This window comes from Acanthaster planci, linkage group LG08 (genome assembly GCF_054643075.1).
Source record: "Acanthaster planci isolate LZ-2023a linkage group LG08, COTS_SCS, whole genome shotgun sequence".
Taxonomy (NCBI): Eukaryota; Metazoa; Echinodermata; class Asteroidea; order Valvatida; family Acanthasteridae; genus Acanthaster; species Acanthaster planci.
Window position 1 is genome coordinate 8,119,938 of NC_141784.1, and position 15,340 is coordinate 8,135,277.

At 41.3% G+C, this 15,340-nt stretch overlaps 1 protein-coding gene across 3 annotated transcripts in view; it reads left to right on the plus strand.

The window, feature by feature from the left end:
* The window catches only part of timeless (timeless circadian regulator), a 28,594-nt gene that overhangs the window by 6,255 nt on the left and 6,999 nt on the right, over positions 1 to 15,340 (plus strand). For all 3 annotated transcript variants that reach the window (XM_022252204.2, XM_087140313.1, XM_022252205.2), the window contains 20 exons: positions 534 to 689; positions 1,390 to 1,523; positions 1,784 to 1,960; positions 2,417 to 2,504; positions 2,666 to 2,778; positions 3,218 to 3,322; positions 3,636 to 3,818; positions 5,170 to 5,260; positions 6,006 to 6,220; positions 6,866 to 7,044; positions 8,394 to 8,453; positions 9,350 to 9,428; positions 9,782 to 9,989; positions 10,390 to 10,538; positions 10,770 to 10,858; positions 11,772 to 11,833; positions 12,327 to 12,391; positions 13,037 to 13,116; positions 14,345 to 14,550; positions 15,286 to 15,328. In XM_022252204.2, the coding sequence (XP_022107896.2) occupies positions 534 to 689; positions 1,390 to 1,523; positions 1,784 to 1,960; positions 2,417 to 2,504; positions 2,666 to 2,778; positions 3,218 to 3,322; positions 3,636 to 3,818; positions 5,170 to 5,260; positions 6,006 to 6,220; positions 6,866 to 7,044; positions 8,394 to 8,453; positions 9,350 to 9,428; positions 9,782 to 9,989; positions 10,390 to 10,538; positions 10,770 to 10,858; positions 11,772 to 11,833; positions 12,327 to 12,391; positions 13,037 to 13,116; positions 14,345 to 14,550; positions 15,286 to 15,328 (2,482 nt within the window). The remainder of the gene's footprint in view (positions 1 to 533; positions 690 to 1,389; positions 1,524 to 1,783; positions 1,961 to 2,416; positions 2,505 to 2,665; positions 2,779 to 3,217; positions 3,323 to 3,635; positions 3,819 to 5,169; positions 5,261 to 6,005; positions 6,221 to 6,865; positions 7,045 to 8,393; positions 8,454 to 9,349; positions 9,429 to 9,781; positions 9,990 to 10,389; positions 10,539 to 10,769; positions 10,859 to 11,771; positions 11,834 to 12,326; positions 12,392 to 13,036; positions 13,117 to 14,344; positions 14,551 to 15,285; positions 15,329 to 15,340) is intronic.

Consider the following 15,340-nt stretch of genomic DNA (forward strand, 5'->3'; position numbering starts at 1 on the left):
GTCAGATCAGTGATCATGATCCGGATCCGTGTGAAACAAACAGGTCCATTGTGGTTGGGAGATACCATGCAGCCACTTAACTGCCCAAAAAATGGAACTGATGGATTTATCTTATCCTTTATTAGATTTGTAGAATATTGTATTTTGAAATTGTGATTCCTTTCCATAAAATCTGGACAATGGACAAAAGAAGTTAATGTTAGTAGTTCTCTTTCAAAAAATATTTGATTTCATAAGTTTACCCTGCCTGCAATAAAAGGAAGTGGGTTTAAGTCTCTTACCTCTCAAGGTGGCCTTTTCGCTTATCAATCTGATCAAATCACTGCCTTCATTTTCCTTGTACCTTTTTCCTTTTTTTGCTCTGCCTTTTTTTCTCACTAAATTAATTTTTGAAGATGAAGCCTTGTACAAAAAAAGCAGATTGATTCCATCTAGCTCCCTTAGATCGGTCTTTTCCATTACTGGCAATATCGCCGTCCAGGTCTTTGTGATTGTAAGTGTACTTTTCTTTTCACGACCTTCACGCTCATCAGCGCACTGATGACGATGCCAGCGTCCATGACCAGGTTCTGTGGGCGCTCAATATGAGCGGCATGGATAAACTGATCCTCTACATTGCCAGCTCGGAAGCTGAACAGCAGTGGTGTATGCATGCTGTGGAAATCATCTCTCTCATGTTCCGAGAACAGGTACAGGAAAATACACTGACCTATCCAACTGTCAGATTTTGATGTATAATCCATAAGACTTCTATTATATAGGGGATGATCAGCCCCCCCCCTCCCCGTGAAAGTTTGTTACCCCTCCCTTCCCCCTCCCCATTTGAAATTTTGAAATTTACAGAACTTATGTAGAAGTAATTTTTAATTTGCTTCAGTGCCCCTTGAAAAAAGTGTGCACTGCCACTGCGCCCCTAGGTACCTCTTGGTATTTTACCTTTGTGTTAAACATGGAAAGGCAAAAGGCTGAGGATTTGGAAAACATGTTTAACCTTAACACTCCTCAATCCTTCACCTATTGGAGGACTGAGGAGTGTTAGGGTTAACCTTTACGCTGCAACACTTTCCTACATTTGGACATTTTACATGTAAATCAGTAAGAGAAGGAGGGTTTGTGCAGGGATGCAAGGGAAATGGGTACTCTTGCTGCTGAAGTTGGTCAAGTTTCAAACCTTAAAGTAGTTTGCTTGGATGTTGATTGCTAGGGATGATGGGACATGCACCCCCTTCTTAAACACTTATTGTTGATTTTGTTGTAGAGGCCCTCGTGTGTGCTTGCCTTTGCTTACCCATGCCCCCCTCCTCACTTTTTGGGAAGCAGTCAACCTTCTCCAAGGGTAGTTTGAATTTATGTTGTAACGTCATCCTAACCTCTGAAATTATTTTGCAGACCCCAGAACAAGTTGCCAAGGCTGGGGAGGCACGATTGGCCAGTGAGCGACAGAAAGATGAGCAGGAACTGGAGATGATCCGACAGCGGGAGCTGGCTGAGAAGAGAGCAAAGATCATGGTCAGCAGTGCAAGGTCAGAGGTCAAAGTGGTTATTTTGTATGTGTATTATGTATTTTGAGCAGACTTCGGTCCCACCATATTTGCACCATGTTAATTATGCCGCCAGTCACTCCTTACTTAGTGGCCCTACTATCAAGAACGTTTCTGTTTTGAGATTCCGAGATGTTAAAAGGTTGCATCGGTAACAATGGAAATTTAATTCTTGTATTTCTTGATGACATTGAAAGCTTTTTTTGGTGAGTCTGGGGATCATGCTCAATTATCTTCCCCAGGCACTCTCGTTTCGGTGGAACATTCTGCGTGAAGAATATGAAATCCATCAGTGACCGAGACATCATATACCATGCCGCTGTTCAGAAGTCCAGCAACATCACCTTTGACACCAAGAAGGAACCCAAGAAGAAACCCAAGAATCGGATGCCAATGAAGGACACGTCGCTCACACGAAGGTATTCTTCGGCTTTTTTTTTGGGGGGGGGAGAGTGGAGTCTTTTCATCATATCTTTATTCTTACACCAGGACTCGGAAAGATCTCACTGTATGTATTTACTGTATGAACTATCCCTGCTGCTGTGTCATTTTTAAATGAGGAATATTAAAGTTGTCAGCCAGGTGCCTTTTTAATACACAGCCATGTTATCTTCTGCATTATAGCTCCTAAAAATGATCAGTAACTATCAAGGTTATTTTGTACCAAATTCTTGCGTTAGCCTGTTCCATGATAAAGAGCACCTGTGCGATTTTCTAAGAAACTTTTTATTTCATAATAGTGAAAATGCTTTGAAAGTTTTCCGATGACAGCTCAGTTAGTATTAGTCATGTGCATGGTGTTTCTTTTTATTTTAATACCTAAAGTTTATCTGAAAGGCAATCATTTAAGGCTTTTTTTTGTTTCCTTGTCACAGGTCAACCTTGAGTATTCGCCTTTTCCTCAAAGAATTTTGCGTTCTGTTCATTGAGAACTGTTACAATCCCCTCATTCATGCCGTCAAGGTTGGTGTCATTTACTTCTCCAATTGTTTTCTCCAGCTATCCTCAACAATCACCTTGTCCGTACGTCATCTGTCCAACAAGACTGCTCTTTCTTTATCATTCATTAAAATCTTCAAAATTTTCAATTACGTCAAGTCTTGCCCCTTCTACAACTTCCTTAGGATCACATCATGCACCAACGTGCCCAAGAACACGACGACTCCTTCTACCTGTGGGCCATGCGCTTTTTTATGGAGTTCAGCAGACTTTACAAATTTCGAGTAGACATTGTCAGGTATGTAGGCTTAGAGCTTCCAACCATTTTTCTCCTTTTTTTTCGGATTCTTCAAAGTTATTTTGGGTTTATGTATTTTTTAAGAGGAGTGATTTAAAAGATATTCTGTGGCAGGAGAGTTTTGGTTTCACAACCATTTGCAGCTTCAAGTTATTTTATGTTCACGTTTTGTGAGAGGAATGATTTGAGAAAGATTCTTTGGCAGGAGAGTTTTTCGTGATTCTCTCAAAAAATCAGTGAACTGTGGTCTTGACGACTAATTTTGACACCTTTTATGTGCAATTCACATTCCATACTGATTTACAATTTGAATTTCTTGTCTTTTAAAAATTAACTTTTTATCCACAGGGAAAATATTCTTAGATTGAAAGTATTTGTCTCACCACTTGGCACATTTTGTTTTTGAAATCATTGACTGGTGTTTTGTTCCTTTCTTTAGTGAAACGTTATCTGTTCAATCGTTTTTCTACGTCCAAACCCAAATTATCAAATATTTGGACATGATGACAGCAGACAAGAAGGAAGCTCATGCTTGGTCCAAAAGGTGGGTTAAAAGATGAAATTTAAATTAATTTTAAATTCAAATTTTCCCAGAATTTGAAGGTAGTTGCTGTTTTATTCTATTTTAGCTAAGATTTGCATTTTGTATTTTTTCCTCATGTTTGCGTCTGCTGTGTGTTTCTAAGTACGCCTGTTTTCAGGCAAGATTCTTCCCTCAGGCTGTTCATTTAACTATTGGACTAATTTCAGGGAGTTGAATTTGGCTTCCCTAGCCTTACTGTCAGGTTTTGGTCAGAGTTAAGAGTATTTTGACAAGCAAATAATATCCCGAATCACATGATGTTTACCAATCCCAGAATGCACCTGGGTCTGAAAGCCTACGGCGAGCTGGTAGCCAGTGTGGATGCCATGACGCACTCCAGTGACCCCAAGATCAGGGAGTCAGCCAAGGTCATCCAGAGCAACATCTTTTACGTGGTGGAGTATCGGGAGGTGTTCTTGACCCTTCTGAAGAAGTACAACGAGGTCTATTGCACGAGGTGAGTTGGCACAGGTCAGCTCAGATGACTCTGTGTCAGGGCAGGTTTGAGTGACAACTACAGTTAACCATGGTTTGACCAATGTCGCCTCGAACAGTGGACGGTTCGGACCATCTTGTGGAACATTTAGAACCAGGCGCCTTAGGCATGGTCGCACCGCTGGTTATCAAAAGCCAATAGAATTTGTCAGAACGGAGGGAGCTGTTCACCTGAAAATAATTGTACAAGATGCTATTGACCGTGTACGCTGTACGAGTTCAGCCAAGAGCAAAATGTGAATGATGATGGGATTTACAAACTACTTCAACCAGGGCTGTTTGAGTGTGGCAGCATAGAGTACCGAAGTGAATACATCACATGCACAATTATGTGTGTTGGCATTAGCGCGAGAACCAATGCATGAACCAGTGCGCGTGCGTACTCCATTTGTTTGTACAGCATTCACTGGTTATAAATGATGTCACACTTCCTTACTCTATTGTATGCAGTCACTGTTGAAAAGCAGTTTACTAAAGGTCAAACTATAGTTCACACCTGGACATGCTTTTCTAACTTTATGATAACTGTCCAACGGTCCCTTTGATGTGATTTGATCACTGTATGCCAGCATCACCAAATTTATTTAAAATACTCTGGAAAAGAGTTTAAGTCAAACAGTGAATGCCGTACTCCAGATAGGATTCAAATGAGAGACACCAGAGTTCTGAGTTTGAACACAAGGCATGTAAAAGTGACCTCTGTTTAGTGTGTGAAGTTTTGTTTGTACAGTGTCTGCGCTTTTTACCTTACAGCTGTATTTCTCCTACAGCTGGCTACTAAAATTGGCAGGGCGTCAGTACTAAAGTTAAAGAGTAATTCACAAAATGTCAGAAATCTTCACAGCTTTCAGAACACAGAAAATAATTCATGTACTGCTAAATGCTAAGTCAAAATGCAGCCCTTTCTAAAATTAATGTTACAAGGTAAAATAAGAAACAATCAAACGGTAGTTTTTCTTTCAAGTTCGGCTGCCTATATAATTTTCGGCGCAATAAGAGTGGTCTATAGTTAGGTCATAAACCACAATATTGAAAGGAAATGAACAGTTGAAAATTGTGGTGAGTTTGGTTGAATTTCCTACATTTAGAGCCAAAATGAAGTGCATCAAAGGCCACTGGTAAACAGCATTACTTTGGCACACTAACTCACCCATGCCCAACGTGTTCAAGCTTGGTTGCTTTGCATGTTCATAAAGATCCTTACCTGTTTGAGATAGTGAAATGATTATTGGAATCACTTGTATGCTAATTGAAATTTTGAACATTTTTGAGTTAAATTTTGAAACCTGAGGTACTATGTTTTGTTTTTGAAGATCCTTCTTAAAAGACTTGATAGAGACCACCCACTCTTTCCTTAAGATGTTGGAGCGATACTGCAAAGGCAAGAACACCATCATGGTTCAGGTAAGACCTGAAAACCTGCACTAATCCTATACTGACCGACTAATTCAGGGCTCTCAGCAAACCAGGAAATCAGGGAAAACCTGGAAAATTACTTCCCCTTTTTCCAGTCAGGGAAAATTAAGGGAATTGAGAAAAGTCCCTCTCATCCGGGAATTTTGTTTGTCCAGTGGTCAGACTTTCTCACCTCGTGTCCATTACCAAACAGCAAATCCTCTGGATGATTGATGGCTATGGTGGCTTTGTAGCATAGCTTTGTGCACTTGTAGTAAATGCCTCTTTCTCTCTGTGTCAGCGTAGCTGTGATGCACCTATTACGTTATAACCTGTAACACGAACACCTGTAGTGTACACTATCAGACTATAAAGTCAAAATGATGATCCTGGAAGTTTTAACTTCTATCAGGGAAAAATCCGGGAATTTTGTTTCCACGAAATGCAAGGAACCCTGTAATTGCCACTGAAGACTGAAAGAACAACCGTCTGAAAAATGGCAAAATCAAATAAATTGAATCAAATATTTCTTGAATCGAATTGATTTAATGGAAATGCTAGCTTCATTTAAATATGCTGGGTCTACAGAAAAGCAAAATAAAATTACGACATAAATTTGAAAGAAGTGTACGAACTTTGGTCACTACATATTGGGATCCATATTTGGATCAGCATGTCCCAACACAATCAGCCAACATGGGATGTTGTCAACTGGAACTTACAACAAATTCAACGTGCTGTAAATTTATTCCAGAAAAAGAAACGCAAGCAAAGTCGCCGCAGGCGGCGCCCAACAGCTCAGCGACAGCAGCAACAGATGGAGCAGCCTGGCGAGGATGAGGAGGAACTCAATGCATCATGGGATAACGTAACCTCTGACCTATCAGCCATGTTGCAAGGCCGGGAGGACATTCCAGAGAATGCTGTGCCATTTGATGCTGCTTCGGAGCTACCAGTTGAAGAACAAAGGTGAGGCCAAAATTTAGTTTGAAAATTTTCTGAAGGTGTTATCAAATACCAGGATTTCACCTGGCAATTATACATTAAATAATAGGCCAAGTTTTAGCTTAGCACACATTTTTGCAGCCAACTACGTTTTTTTGAGCAGTGTCGGGTTCATATTTTCCTGTCAGTAATTACTACCAAATTTATAAATATTTGCCCTTTTGGCAAAAGTGAGTAAGCAGTGAGTCCTAAACTGAATGGAATGGGGTCTGGGGCCTGCAGAGACCCACAAAGACCCACAGAGTTACGGATGCTCACTCACTGCAATCTGAGCTTTGGAAGGCATCTGAGACTTGGGTTTCAGAGATATTTCTGTCAGTTACTAAAATAAAAGATACACATTGGACTCCCCTGTCATTCGACACATAAAGGATTTTTTAATGTCAAGTGATTTCTGATTGCCGACTTCTGGCATGAAATGAATATTGTTCAGAGGAGACCACTCATGTCAACTGACCTTGTTTTGATAAAAACTGTTCAGTTACTAGATGCTGTATTGATGGGGGAGTGAACATGAAATAGATCAGTTCTGTTTTTTATTTGTCTTGTCATAATTTGTTATCTTTCGGAATCTACCTTTTCTTTTTCTTTTATCCTTTTTTTGCGTAGGTCGGATGCCATGGTCCGCATTCAGCACAGCCTCCGTACGGGTCAGCCCGGGGATGCCATTGCTCTGCTTCGCGCCGCCAGGGAGGTGTGGCCAGAGAACGACATCTTTGGGGCAGCAGACATCGGCCCGGAGGACGAGTTCATGGCACTACGGGAGATCCACTTCACAAACCTGAACGGTATGGAAGAGGAGATGTGTCGTCTTAGAAAATCTGAACCCCTCAGGGAGAAAGGGACGGTGGGAAAGGGCACAAACATTTTGCCATGGATATGCCATCAGTCCTAATGAGTCAATTTGGTATTCCAACTATACAGGAACAGCAATACTTGCTGCACACTAAGCCATACATGGCTCTTTTTCCCAAATGACCTTGCATTTTTGAAATACCAACCTGGTTCATCGGGACCACATGCTGGTTCTATTTGGTAACTTCCAAGCAGCACTAAGGAACACCTTAGCACCCGTACACTAACTTGGGAACAGGACGTCCCAAGTGAGAAGGTTCAGGAATCAGATTACTTGTACTCTTACAAGTCAAGTGCCCCATTTGACAAAAGATCGGTTTAAATTTACTGTTGAAGTTTAAATGACCTCGCGGGTTACCCTGTGTTACTGTTGAAGTTTAAATGACCTTGGAGATTGCCCTGTGTTCCTGGTGCAATGTGATGTGGGGAGTGGGTTTAAAAACCAATAATGGACAATCCTGGAGATAAGACCTGTCTTAGTACCACCGACTTCAATCTGTGTTTGAGAATTGTTTTTGAATCCCGTTTCAGAGATGCATAACCATTCAATACTTTTCTTTGGAAGTAGTTTACCCATGTGTGTGTCGTTGCAATCCATGTAGGGCTTTGTCAATTCGAATAATTCACTATTTTAATATTTGACCTTCAATTAAATCGAATACCTGAATATTCGGTTGTACCCACCGGCAAATTGTTGATAAACAAACCATATACAAAGTCAGTTGCAATATTAATGTACACAATTGTACATTATAATCAATATAATAGCTTCTTACATCAAAGAGTATCTCCAGTCACGATTTAGCAAGATTTAAGAGATGAACAATACTTCTTGCCCTGTTGAAAATGTCTATTTTATATTATGTAATGATAATTTACTTTTTGAATTGTACGATTTCTGTAGCTTTTCATTTAATCTGCTTGAAACAAGCCTCCACAGTGCAATTTTTCTCATTTTAAACAGAAGAAAATTTCCCTTTCTTTTCATGAATTTTGCATTCTAATATTCAAATTCAGAAAATACCATTTGAATATTCGATAATTATTCGGATATTCGGCACAGCCCTAAATCCATGTCATTCGTTACATGTCTACATATTTCCACAATAAGTCTCTCAGTAATTTACGTGGTAATGTGGATGGTCATTTAACACCATTGTGCAGAGATGCTCCCGATCACCTGTTTTTCATGTTGATGAGAGGCAGAATATTTTTGACAGTGGCATCTTTGATTGTCTCATCCCACTTTTTTAATTGTTTCATGTTTCTCCTAACTTTGCAGTTGTTGCTCCAACACCGCCTGTAGAGGAAGCAGACGAGGAGAATGAAGAGGAATTTGAGGGTGAGTTGCATTGGTGTAACTGGGCAAACGCTGTCAGGTGAACTCTGTCGCCCGGTGATTGGACTGTGAAATGCTGGAGTCGAGCTCCAAGTGTGTTAAGCCTCAACAAAACTTGTGTAGTCCCGACATTGAAACATGAACCCAAACCTCAAAAACTCTTTTTCACAAGGCTTCTGACAAATCCAAGCTCCATAGCATCTCATCCTGGGGGAAATCTCCCAGGAGTGAGATCCTGCTTGGGCTGTAGTGGAAGTCATCACAAGGCAAAGTCATCCAGTTTAAAGTTAAGTCATCAGCTGTTTGTACGAACTCTTGGACAGCTTGAAAAGCCTTCTTTTTTGGTTGTTCACCCTGCTTGTTGTCTTGTGACTGGTCATGTGACAGGGATTGTTGAAGGATTTGTGACTAGTCTTGTGATTGGCTCAAGTACGGCCCTGTGTTGGTGCCATGGTGTTCAAGGCCCACTTAAGGAATGAAACAATGAGTTCAGATCTGCCACATTTCTGGGCATGTAGAGGGTTTTTTGGGGAGGTGGAGCATGCTTTTTGGAGGGGTAATGAAGCACTTTAGACATTTATGAACATGTTTTTCATCAAGGCAATGTTTTAAAATGACATATTCCAAAATGATGTGTAGCACCCAGTTATTTTAAACTTGATGGCCAGATGTCAAAACTTTGTAGGAGACGAGCCAATTATGATGGACTGCCAGGCTACTCCTGAGGGATTGATGATATTAAAAATTGTCAAGGACGCGGCATTTTTGCACACTAAATGACGCAAGGCATGTGCCAAGACTTGGGCTCCAGGAGGTGCAGAGCAGTTTTATGACTGGATTGGTGATACAGAAATGGTATGAAAATGGTTCTTGATTTGTCATCTTTCTCTTTCCTGCAGATGAAGAAGATGAACTCCTTGAAGCAGAGAGACAAGACAGGGCAGAGGAAGAGTTCAATTTGAAGGTTTTCATAAACAAGTGAGTGGTTTGTTTCACACTAGACAAGCTATTCATAGAGGTCCATTCCTAGGCCCCTTGGTGGTAAACTATTTGTGCCAGCTTCTGTCTAGCATGGTATCGTTTACAAAATTATTATTATCTGCTGTTACTGGAAGGGGAATTCATTCCCCGTTTCTGTTCTGAAGTAACTTTCACCTGAGCTTTAAGTTAAAACCCTTTAAAAATCTCACATCACAACACTACATGTACTTCATCGAAAGCCCTTACACCTATTTTACCAGCATTTGCTGGACCAGTCATGGCTGCCCAACTCTTTGCTCTCAATTTCTTTTCACTTGTTGATGACTTCAACTTTTTTTTTCTTACCACAGATTCAGCCATCCAGATGTAATCTCCTGCTACGTCCAGCTCCTGAAAGATTACCGCAACAACTCCGCCACCACCAACCACTGCATCGTCAAGATGCTGCACCGGGTTGCCTGGGACTGCGACAAGACGCCCCTGCTCTTCCAAATCTCCCTCTTCAGGATATTCCAGAAGATTGTGAATGATCCCATCTCATCAACAAGTAGCATGAAGGTGAAAGTTTTTGTAGTTGTTTTAGGTTGAATGTAATAACTAAAAGTGGGTTTAAAATTTTGCGGTGTCCAAGTTAATCCTGAATCAGTTTTTGTTTTTAAATTATGCTGAATAATTTCAAAATGCTCTGACATTCCTGAACAATCTGGAATAGTCACCACTACTGTTCTTGTAACACTCGAGTTACTCTGAGTGGCCCCTTTGTACCTAGTATACAAAATATCCAACTGTCACAAAATGTTCCTCAACTCTATGGAATGACCCATGATATACGACACGAGTTAAGCAAGTCTGACCCTGAGTAGGTATAAGGCCAGAGGTTCAAAGCCCACCACTCTGAGAAGCACTGATTGAAAGTGAAGAGCAAGATTCCTTCTTTCTTTTTCCCTCCCAAACACAGGAGACAGTGAAGTTCTCCAAATTCGTTGTGGGCAAGTTCTTTGAGATGGCAGCCTCCAATCCCAAGATCTTCATGGAACTGTTGTTTTGGAAGGATGCCAAAGACCTCTTTGAGATCAGCGAGGGATACGGAGCAGTCATGGAGAAAAAGTGAATCATGTTTTCATTCTGCTAATGTTTCAGTTTAAAGCATCATAGGTGAATGAAGGAAGTTGGTCCCCATTGTGACTTTGACAATTTTGAAATCCAATTGTTAAAACAACACTCTTGGAAGATCCTTTCTGCTTTAAATATGAAATGACATGCAATCACTCTACAGTTCCAGTACACTTCCGATGCAAGCCCAGTTTTCTGATATTATTTCACTCAATAAATCTGCAGGAGCAAGAAGTCTTCTGTCGAGTGGCGTGAGGAGGAGCAGCTTGAATTGGTCCAGCTGTATGAGGAGTACAAGGAGACGATAGAAGGGGGTAAGAGGGTAACAGTTACAGAGAAATTCTAGTTTGAGACCAGGGCTATTTTCCAATACTCAATTTTGTCTCCGTCTGAGGCTTCGTTCCCAACACCAATCCCCGATTGTAGGCCTGAAGCATTTAAATTGCATTGGATTACTGTAATTTTTGGCTTTCTTGTATCTTATTTGATGTTCTCTGGCACTATTAGACTGATTACTGCGCTTACAGCTTCAAAGTCAGCTAGTAAAAAAAACAGTTGAAGCCTGAGATGGAGCCGAAGTTGAGTATTGGAAAACGGCCCAGGATTAAGATGGAGATGAAGACCAAGTCTCCGCCCCCCCCCAAAAAAAAATGTGGAAAGAGTCAAGCATGTTTAATCAAGAACAAGTAGGTGATTGGGGGGTTGATTGTTGATACCTCTCACAAGTTGGCTGTGAATACAGTCGTCAATATCACTTTATATTTTGCAACACTCTGGGGCACTGCCACTGAGCTATTTGATGATACCACAGGCAATACACAGCAGCCAACATCAAGTTCAACACACGGTCTGCCTTCACGCACTTCCAGGACTTGGCATTGTGTATAAGAACTGGGGGGATTGGCATACGTAGAAATCCACCGGCGTGACTCATGGCATGTATGACCCTCCCTGCGTGGGCAGGCTTCAAGATCACGTTCAATATGTCGTCTGGGGTGAACTGGTTGAGGCCAGAGATTTCCATTCAAAATATGGCCAGTCAGCACAGATTGTCAAACTCGTGCCTTCCCTCTGAACATCACTGTGTCTGTGGCTATTGAACTATTGGTACAATGTACGTTGGCTGACTCAAAGACTTGATTTGTCTCGTTCAATCTTGGACAAATTGTACATTTGTAGGAGACCCTTTTGTAGAAAAGCACAATTTTTGACACATTCCTTTTTCAGACAAAGATGTCGCCGACCACATTATGGAACACATCATCGATGACAGCAGGACAAGGAGACAGGTAAAATGCTCAAATTTGTTGACAACCTGTGTCAACATTTTTTGGTCATTCATGTTTTGTTCCTATTCTACAGCATTAACCTTGCCGCCATTTGTAAGCAAGGAAGCCGCTTGAACCTGCAAAAATTCAACTTGGCACAGTAAACAATTACGCATTCTTTGTTCTGGAAATAGATTTGAACATTAAGCTTTAAGTAACGTAACAATGACTCGGCTCTACAGTTGAGGATGGACAAAGTCTCAAAACTGGGGATATCTGATGTTAATTCTCTTAGCCAGCTTTTCCAAAGAAGAAGGGTACAGTTTTGATATTTCAATTAATTGAATGAAAGAAGAGGAAGGGAGATTGGCAAACTTAATTCTGTTCTTGATGCACGTTTTGACAGTAACTGCTGAGGCAAAATGAGACAAGGATTTCTAATCAGACATATGGAGTTTTCGGTCTGATATTGAACAAAGTAACAAGGAGCCGTCTGTCTTTCTTCCTTTTACAGATTATCACTCAGCTGCAGAGGCAAGGAATCATTGATAGTGCAGCCGACTTGAAGCGGAAAAAAGGGTAAGAGATGATAACACATAGCTTGAGTCTACAAACAAGAAGGGGCTGTAAAAACCCACCGTGTGCAAGTGACTTGCCTGAGTGAAAGAGAATGATTTGTGCAGTTTAAATAAAGTATTGTAAAATGTCTAGCGTTAGTGTTGCTGCACAGTGTGATGGAGGAAATCTTGTCAATTTACTAGGGATGTCACTTTTTTGTCAAGTAACTCCTCATTTTCACCAAACTGACCAAAAGAAATGCAGGGCTTACTCAGTTGGTTTGAGTTTTTAAACATTTCTGACCCTATATGTAGGGGAATCGGGTTGGGTTAGTGAGGGGAAACGGGTTGGCCTAGTGAGGGGAGACGGGTTGGCGTAGTGGTTCTTTACTCGCCTTCCACCTCTGAGGCCGGGGTTCGAATCCTGGCCCGGTCCACATGTGGATTGGGTTTTCAGTTCCTACCTGATTCCTTGGGTTTTACCCAGGATATACTTCTGATGTTTTCCTCCCAACTCTAAAACTGTAGCTGTGTCTCATTCTCTCCTTTAGGCCTAAAGATTTCTTCAAGCTTGCGAGCTACAGTGCCTGGGGCGCTTTTGAGGAATCCTTGGTGTCGTTACCAGACATTGTTAATAATAGTAATATTTGTTTGCTCATTTTGACAGAGCCAAACGAGTTACCATTTGGCGAGAGGACCATGAATTTGAGCTTCGGAATCTGTTTGAACAACACAAGGGCTCTGACGGTAAGACGCTGTAACTCTCCAGCGCTCTGAAGAAGAAGTCACGAGTTAACATCATTGTTTATTCCTCAGAGGATGAACATATCTTCACAATTGGTTTCTCTTAGACTTGTATGATGTTTGGGTTTTGGTTCTTGTGTCCAGAAACTTCCACCTCTTAACGTGTCGGCAACTCTTTTACAATAGACTCAGCTTTATACAGCCTAAAGTAGAATATAGCTTCTCAGTTTACATCCCTGAACCCTAAACCACACCTTGATCAGAGCCATACGTCTATGTGTACAATCAGTGATGAAGGTACATCAGGGTATTATGTCACAATCCTGGCATGTGTGTTGTACTACCGAACACACCTCAGTCCAGGTGCACTGGTCAACTAAACTGGAGCGTATTGAGGCAACCGCAGCTGGTTCCATTGAACAATGCTACTGACTGATCCTGTGGTGTTTGGCAAAAAGTACATTCGGAGGCTGTTCGCCCATTAAGAAAGTTGACCGGTTCAATCTTGTTGCACTCTTCAAGCCACTTGGACAAATGATGGAGACCAGTGCACCTGGCAGGGTCTCTGGACAAAATACCTTTGAGGATTGAGCACAGCTGCTAACTAGTACAGACTTTCCACATTTCATATGGAAATGAAATGAAAATACGGTAGTACGGATCTGTGTTTGAAAATATGGATTTTGGAAACTCTGATTATGGCATGTTATTAATACACAATATTGGCAAGCTTGCCAGCTGGTAGGCAATATGCAATTCGATCTAACCAAAACGATTGCATGCACAATAACATGAGTCAGGATTGACAAAGTTGAATTTTTATGGGGTATCTATCATAGAACTGAAGCTAGTCTGATGCCTTGACACCTACAGTTATCTGGTAATGTACTATGCACTGCAGCCCAGCTTAGCTTATTGTGTACAGGGCGCATGCAGTAATTCGCTATTGTTGTGAGAGGTCTGCACTGGCATGCTTTGCATACCTTGTTGGTTAGTTTCTGTTATTGAACGTAATACAGCCAATCGTGAAGATGGCTTCAACATCCTCAGCTTTGAAGAGTTCCAGAAAGCAGCTTTTCAAAAACCAGTTGGAAGTAAAATAGCACATTCTAATAGGGTCGCACCGAAAAAGGCTAATTTCTTCAGCAGAACACTGAAAAGCTGAGTTGAAGGTTGGCAGCTCTGATTAAGGCTAACAAGATTTTTATTCTATTTTGCTCGATTGACCCAGACATTCTCGGCAACATCATGAATGATATGACAGAAAAGCGCTCCAAGGCCAAAGTGATCGACAAGCTCCTGGGCCTAGGGCTGGTCCAAGATCGCAAGGAGCTGCATAAGAAACGAGGCAAGGGAGGAGGCAGGACGGAAAGGAAGAGACGCAGCCGCCACGGCAACAGTGATGAGGACAGCGATGATGGTGGCAGCAGCAATGACGTGAGTCTGTTTTGGAAGAGTTGTATTATGTTTGGTTGGTGAATTTTGCTAAGCATGTTATGAGTAAGCGTTTCTTGAAACTTGCAGTGCTTGAAGAAACTTAAATCATTCCAGTTGCCTACTGTACAGCTCAAGGGTCATCCGTGTCGGCCCAAGGCCCTACTTTGTTTCTGTTATCCTTTAAATGTATTAAACCCAGCACTGGTAATATGCTTACATTGATAACTGGATTCGGCAGCTGCCCAAAGGGAAAGGGTATACTTTGAAACTGCACAGCCCCCAGATCTGGCTTTATCTTATAATATTGCTGTACAACGTTATGAAACCCTCTGTTTGGGTATGTCACTTTTCATAGCAATCATCAGCAGCTGTGTTAGATTTGTATAGCTATAGCCTGACTGGGGTTAGAGTTTAATCGGACCATTTTTACTGAGAACAAAACACCGCCAGAAATGCTCTGGCTTTATGCTTTGTTGAAGTGTACATGCCTGGAAGCCCTTTCCTTTAGTTAAGATGCCACAGTTTTATTCCTGTCGGTTAAGATCTGGTTATGTGAGAGGCCTCTTAGCTCTGTCCTCTAACGGTGGTTTCCTCGCCGCTCACAGGTAAAACAGAACAGTGTTTGTATTGCTTCATTACTCATCTTGATATCCCTTTCAGTGAAGAATGGCATCTGGCAATGCAGGCTTGGCTCAAATTGGAAATTGGTTTGTTTTTTGCTTTCTCTTTTGGCAGAGAAATTTTATTGATGATATGGATGAAGAAGACGAGTTTGAAGGTTAGAAATTGT